The sequence below is a fragment of the Sardina pilchardus genome, chromosome 2 (genome assembly GCF_963854185.1).
Source record: "Sardina pilchardus chromosome 2, fSarPil1.1, whole genome shotgun sequence".
Lineage (NCBI taxonomy): Eukaryota > Metazoa > Chordata > Actinopteri > Clupeiformes > Clupeidae > Sardina > Sardina pilchardus.
The window spans coordinates 46,117,393-46,124,892 of NC_084995.1; the positions used below are offsets into that span (position 1 = coordinate 46,117,393).

The window sequence follows — 7,500 nt, forward strand, 5'->3', positions numbered from 1 at the left end:
CACACCCACACACACACACACCAGGGCGCGGAGGTGGGACAGGATGTTGGAGACGGTGGCGTTGGGGTCGTCGTGCTCCTGCGGCGCCTCGAAGGGCCTGTTGGTGGCGCTGATGAGCCAGGCGGCGATCACCGTGAACATGTAGAACTGCTCACCGGGGTTGCACGGCGTGTAGGGGCTCGCAGCAAAGTAGTGTCTGAAACACACACACACACACACACACACACACACACACAGAGAGGCTACGGTGAGAGACGAGACACCAACAATGACTAGATACAGGCTCAGCAACCACCGTCTGGCAGATGCAGGCAGTGTGTGTACCGTGACAAAAAAGAAATAGAGTCACTAGTACGCTTCCTCACTAGCTGCCCAAACTACAAGGAAATACGCTCCAACTTCTATCTAAAATTTCAATCTACATCCAAAATTCTTTGCGATCAAAGACCACAAAAAACTATATATGTAAGGAGAAGGGGAAGGTCGTGTGCAGTACTAGCTGTACACCTATACATCTGTAACAGAAAGAGGAATGACCACTGAGCAACGCAATGAGACACACACACACACACACACACACACACACGTGCAGTGTATTGTAATGTTTGTATGTTGTTTGAATATTACTATTCCTGTGGACGCTTTCACAATGTACTGCATCATATTATTCGTCGTGCAAATAACGCTACAGAACAGCGCAGAGACACGATACGGCACAGGTGACAGGCCGACAGCAACAGGTGACTTATCTAGAAAGGCAGCGTCAGCGTCAGTCTAACCTGGAGAGAGCCTTCATGTTGTGTTTGGCCAGGACCTCCTCCTCGTAGTTCAGGAGCTTCAGCTTGTCGAGCAGGTCCTCCATAACCACGAACATCTGGTACGCAGCTCCGGGACCACGCTCATCCTCCTCCCCGCGACGCCCGTCGTCCGCCATGGAGCTGATGAGTGGCAAGATCCGTGGCAAATTATTAGTAGACTGATGTTAACGTTACAGAACTATGAGAGCAAACTCATTCACACCACTGAAACAAGCGGTCATTTAACTTCATCCAATTCTGACGTTAAGGTGCTAAATAGTCGTTAGATATCAGAGATGCTGGGTGACATTTGTTTTGGTCACTGTCACCAAGTGGCCTAAGTTACCGTCAGTCACACTGTTTAGTATAGCCAGTATCGAGATCACGCAAAGGTAACAGACTATACGCATTACATTGTACTTTGTAAAAGGAAAACGGAGTCCAACCGCAAAGATAAACACTGAAAATATCTTCAGATATCGGTTTTTAAGTTTACGTCTGGGGTCGCTAGGTGACGACGGAGATGATCGCTGATTCTGCTCTACTCTCAGGCAGAGAACACGTTCTTTCTGCTGAACAGCGCCACTTGCGGCATTGGAGTACAACACAAGAGTGTGGTTATGTCAGATTTGTAAATGGGTGAACTGTTTTACCTCCACACACATACATGGACATCCTCAGTTACCTTGTTTTTGGTGTAAGTTACTACACAATGCAGCAGTTTAAAAGCCACAAGTCTTTGGAACGTTATGAGACTTTCTGCTGTGGCTGGGTTCAGGACTTGGCCCTCTAAAGCCGCCATTGGTGAAAACGGCGTTGCACTGGCAATAAGTTTCTTCACATGCGTTTTAGAGTGTGTTGTAATTATTGCATTAAGCAGACACTACATGACAAAGTAACTGTGACTGTTTCCCAAACAATAGATAGATTGTAACGATGTTCAATGTACACAAACGACTCGAGTATGTTTAGGTATTGAGTTGTAATTTGATGTTAGCCCACTGACACATACTGCATGCAGGGCTGGACTGGGACCAAAAAACGGCCCGGGCATTTTTGGCCATAGTGGCCCACCATGATAATATACACGATAAAGCATATGTGCACACTGGTTTGTTTGTAGAAAATATTTAAGTAAACCGCAGCCTGCATGGAAGCGAGTTAGGCTAGCCTACCCTTGCCAAAAAAACATTAATTATTATCATTCTCTCTCTCTCTCTCTCTCTCTCTCTCTCTCTCACACACACACACACACTCACACACACACACACACACACACACACACACACACACACACACACACACACACACACACACAACCACGCACCCACTAGAGTGACCTCTAAACCAGCAAGCATGAAGTTGTGCACAAAACTCATATGCTATTAAATGCTTCACTAAATAAAACCTGCTATAATTTCCTATGTTGAGCATTTGCATAGTTTTAGCCAACAATTCACCTTGATACTATTTAATGAAATAGTACAAATTTTCATTGTTAATTCCATGGGCTATCACCATTCCTGTTTCATTGCGTCTGACTGCATGTCTGTGTGGTGTCTGCTTGTCTGCGCAAAGAAATTTGATAGTTTGCTTGTTGTAGCCTACTGCGTCAAGATTGACAACAATTTCGACCAATCGTGACTGTCTTAAGATTTCAGAGGGTTGATTGCGTTCTTAAGCCCACAACTCGTTAATTTGATGGGTATCGCAATTCAAATGCATGCGAGAGGGGTACACACAAACCACACAAAAAGACGCGCTCACACTATAAAACTTTGTTTTGCTTAACTGGGTGCTGAATCCTACATAGTAGCCTAGGCAGGTAACAGGTTACATCTAAAAGAAGCAAGGGGAACAGCAGTCGCAGATTTCAAACTTTTAAATGTTCGTTGTGCGCCCAAAAAGTTCAGCCAACTTTTCGGCTATACTTCTTACCGACCTCCTCAATCTGTCCCTGCTGTGTCAAGTCTCTCACCTCTTCCTCCTCCTCCGAATCAATTTGAATACCTACTCCTTCCTCTGTGTAACTACTCTGTTGCACACTCGCATGTGCCTCTTTGACAACCTGTGCACTCGGGGCTGCTTCTGCACTCCTGCTATGTCGACGGCCCTGTTTGAACTTGTGGTGGCAAACATTTCTGTAATTTTAGCACATTTTTGCGGCATCCACACTTGTAGGCTTTTGCCTTTTATCTCGCAACTTCTCTGCGCCCCCCTTGCGCTTTTTATTTGTGGTTTGTCTATGTACATTTTCATATACGGACGGTCTCAAACTCCGGTCGAACATTCAAGAGGGAGATGAGGCCGGGAGGGAGACAGGGAGGGGCCTGAGATTTCATTGGACTAGCCCAATGCCCATTGAGGCAGTCAACCAATGGGCCGCGATTCGCTACCGTTGCGGCCGTACGCTATGTAGGCCTAAATGAGCCTAATATTTTTTTTATTATTATTAAATTATGACAGCCTCGGCCCAAATATATGCGTCGGCCCACCGGGCATTGCCCGTTATGCCCTATGGCCAGTCCATGCCTGACTGCATGCTACCAGGGTTTTGTGTTGGGTGTTGAATGGGTTGGGCTGAATGTCTTAGTGAGATTAAAGCCGTTGGTAGCGTGAATTCATATAATGGTGTATGAGATTCAGACGAGCATGCAGACAGATGGTCATCTAAAGTGTAGACTGTAACTGGAAAGAAAAATGGCCTTAAATGCTTTTTATTATTTCACTCATTTATTCACCTTTATTTGTTTAACAGCTCCTGCATTCACAGCGTCTCGGTGAGCTCCTCTGTGGGCCTATTAGCCTGTTTTGTGCTCATTGAGCTCAATGCAAATCAAACAGGCTAATAAGGCCTAGCCTACTGGAAAAAGCACCAATCTGTAGCTATGGTGAAGGGTATGTGATGATGTGGGGCTATTTTAATACCAAAGGCCAAGGGAACTTTATCAGGATGCGTAATATCCTGGATCCATGAAATAGCTACCTGCCCCTGTGTTAAATTCCCATAGGGTTACACAGGGGGTCAAATACTTCCTTCCCTTAGCATTTAAGGAAAACATTTATTTATTTACGATACATTCTTCTATCACAAAAAAAATTGGTGTCCTTGCGGTTTGATTTTTACTCATTTTTTTAATTAAGGCATTAAGATCAATTGTCAAATGATGATTTTATATTCCTGTTTTAGCATGGTATCAAATACATGTGCTCCCCACTGTATGTATTTCCAGTTCTCAATACATATGTGACCTTCCACGGCGAAATCAGTCACAATGTCCAAATTTTCAAAATCAAAGTTATTACGTTTTCAGGAAGGGGCATAATCAACCTTCAAAACGATACCTATATCTAATGAATTGAACGTCATATTACTGAAATATAAACATTCAAAGGAGTTGAGTTCATCCTGTCATGCCAATAGAAAAACGGAGAAATCTGCCTTTGAAGTTAACCGTCGGCTCAACACTCACGAACGCTTTGTAAGGTCGCCGCTATTACAAGATTTACGGTAGCCTACTTGTATCAACGACACAGCACGCGGATGGCTTGGTGGTTGTCGATGAGTGCATTTACCGTAAAGCGGCAAAAAACGAGACGCCTCTAACTTCCTGCTTCCTCTAACTTTCTCACCTCAACAAACTCACGTTTTTAGACTACAAAAGGTCAGTTTTTCGGCGAAATGTATTCACGGCCGTACAGTGTAGACCTCCCACTGTTTCAAAACACTTACAAAAAAAAATCCACGATTTTAGCACAAGTGACATAAATGGCCATTTTTCTCAGAAACGCCTGTTGCGACAAGCGACTGGTTTTGCCGTGGAACGTCACATATTGTTCAGCCATATCATATTGTTTCAAGCATTTATTTCAAACAGCTAGGCTGTCTGATTGTTGCTGTGAATGACAACGCTTTTGCCCGACCCCACAGAAGAGCCGCAATGACAACGGGGTCGATAAACAGAGGTGGAGAAACAGAGGTGGAGAAACAGAGCTGGATAAACAGAGGTGGAGAAACAGAGGTGGAGAAACAGAGCTGGAGAAACAGAGGTGGAGAAACAGAGGTGGAGAAACTGTGTTTGCTTGTGTTTAGCCTCCACTTCAGCACTGGTAGCTGTTGTGTATTGAGGTCGTTCTGATCTGCTGTTGTGTATTGAGGTCGTTCTGATCTGCTGTTGTGTATTGAGGTCGTTCTGATCTGCTGTTGTGTGTTGAGGTCGTTCTGATCTGCTGTTGTGTATTGAGGTCGTTCTGATCTGCTGTTGTGTATTGAGGTCGTTCTGATCTGCTGGCCACCGTTAATTAGGAATTGCACTATTCTAGTTTTGATATGCCGGCCACCTTAGTGAGGAAGTCCAGTTGCTTAGTGTTGTAGCTTATGCACGTGACACGTCTGGACAAGCTAGGCTGATGTGTTGTTCATGACTGTAATGATGCACGTATCTTCAGTAAATGTTCCTGAACGTTAAGCCTGGTGTCGCCTTCTTCCTCTGCCACAACCGACATAACAGTAACCATGTAATACAGTTCATATCAGGAGTCAAGTTCATATACAGTTCATATCAGGAGTCAAGTTCATATAGGCTACAGTTCATATCAGGGCTCAAGCGTGTCATTGGTGCGGAGGGGTCATCAGTCCTCAAGACAGCAGTACATTGCAGGAACGTTTCGTAACTACATTGCAGGAACGTTTCGTAAGGCCAGTTAGAGACGTGGACACACAGAGGCTTCCTGTAGGAGAAGGGCATCGTGAACCCTGCTGAAGCCACATCCTGCCACTGAGTTTTACACGGCTGAGCTCCTCACCACAAGTCCACACACACACACTCACACAGACACGCACACAGACACGCACAGACACCCACACACACATGTATGCACATGCACACGCGCACACAGACACGCACACACTCATGCACGCACCCACACACACAGACGAGGCGTCTGGCTCCATCACACACAGATCAACAGATCGACGCTGTTCAGAATCTTTTGGGTCGTGATGTTTCTCCTGCTGCTCATTGGACTGATCAGCACCACTGGACCTACAGGTCAGACACACTGATCATGTCAACTGAATGTGCTGCATATCTACTGTGTGTGTGTGTGTGTGTGTGTGTGTGTGTGTGTGTGTGTGTGTGTGTGTGTGTGTGTGTGTGTGTGTGTATGTGTATGTGTATGTGCGTGTGTGCATGTGTGTGTGTGTGTGTGTGTGTGTGTGTGTGTGTGTGTGTAAAATGCAGGGAACCTACAGAATTTCCTACAAGACAATAAAGTCCTTAATGTGAACAAACATCAGATCAAAGACTGACTGTGTCATGCATGTGCATATGTACTGTACGTGATCAACAGCATAGCATGTCATGCACGCGTATATCAGACACACATCGAGATGCTTCCTCCTACGTAGTTACATTATATTGTGGTCAACAGCATTGGTCATATGTATTTAAACAGCATAGTTGGTCATATGTATTTAAACAGCATAGTTGGTCATATGTATTTAAACAGCATAGTTGGTCATATGTATTTAAACAGCATAGTTGGTCACATGTATTTAAACAGCATAGTTGGTCATATGTATTTGAACAACATAGTTGGTCATATGTATTTAAAAAACATAGTTGATCATATGTGCATTTAAACAGCAGTGACCTAACAGTGTTGGTTCCTCTTCACTTAGTTAAAAGTGTTAGGCTACCTTCACACATACACAGGTATTTTGATAAACAAATATTTCCTTCCCTCCGTTTTCAAAAATAACATCGTGCACACTTCTCAGTTTTTAGAAAAGTTTTCGTTGACACTAACCCGTGTAGGCCTAGATGTCGTCAAGACCTCCAATATGACTAAGTAGTTTATCAGCTAGAAGCAGAATAGTGGCGTTGCACACAACGAGAGATATGAATGGTGATGAGTTCATTAGCGAGTAAACCATGAACTTAAATGGAGCCAAGGTCACTTAAATGGAGCCAAGGTCAAACCAGTCAGGCAGATGCACTACAACAGGTTAGACACTACGTTGATCAAGATACACAAACTCAACCAAATAACCCAAAACAAGTTAGCTGGCCTTCAAGTGGCCTCTGTGATCTTCGATAATGTTAACATGGCTTAGATTTTTGCTACCCCAGAGCTAACTTGTGAGTGGGTTAGTATTACTATAAGTTATGATGGTTAGTATTAGCATATCAATGGTAATAATGTATGTAATAATGTTTACACAGCACCACTAATATAAATGGACCTGACATAACCGTATACAGTTAAGGCCAAAATGATTAGCCCCCCTTGTGAATTCAGACATAATCCTTTGTTTATATGTGAAAATGACCATTTCCAAAAATGTGCCTAGTTTACATGATTACAAAAGAGCAAACACAGTATGCCCACAAAGTTTGATGATCAAAGTTTTACTCATGCTCTGATTTGTGACAAGAAAAGCAAGAATTGACAAAATGATTAGCCCCCAGACCATTAATAGTCAATAGTGTAGCCTTTCTTTGCTTCAACTGACAACAACTTCTTTGAATAGTCTTTTACTTGTCATATATCTCTTATGCACTCTTTAGCTCCAGCTCGTCCAAACTGCATGGTTTTCTTGTATGGACTCTTGCTGTAAGCATGTGCCACCGATTCTCAATGGGGTTGAGGTCTGGTCTCTGTGTAGGCTATTCCAGCACCTTGATTTTGGTGTCCTTTA

At 43.7% G+C, this 7,500-nt stretch overlaps 1 protein-coding gene across 1 annotated transcript in view; it reads right to left on the bottom strand.

Annotated features, from left to right (window-relative positions):
- The window catches only part of ift57 (intraflagellar transport 57 homolog (Chlamydomonas)), a 14,540-nt gene extending 13,224 nt beyond the window's left edge, over positions 1-1,316 (bottom strand). The window contains exons 1-3 of the mRNA XM_062515650.1: positions 1,144-1,316; positions 780-938; positions 22-196 (exon numbers count right to left, since the gene is read on the bottom strand). Coding sequence (XP_062371634.1) covers positions 22-196; positions 780-934 — 330 coding nt within the window. The 5' untranslated portion in view covers positions 935-938; positions 1,144-1,316. The remainder of the gene's footprint in view (positions 1-21; positions 197-779; positions 939-1,143) is intronic.
- Positions 1,317-7,500: the final 6,184 nt, after the last annotated feature.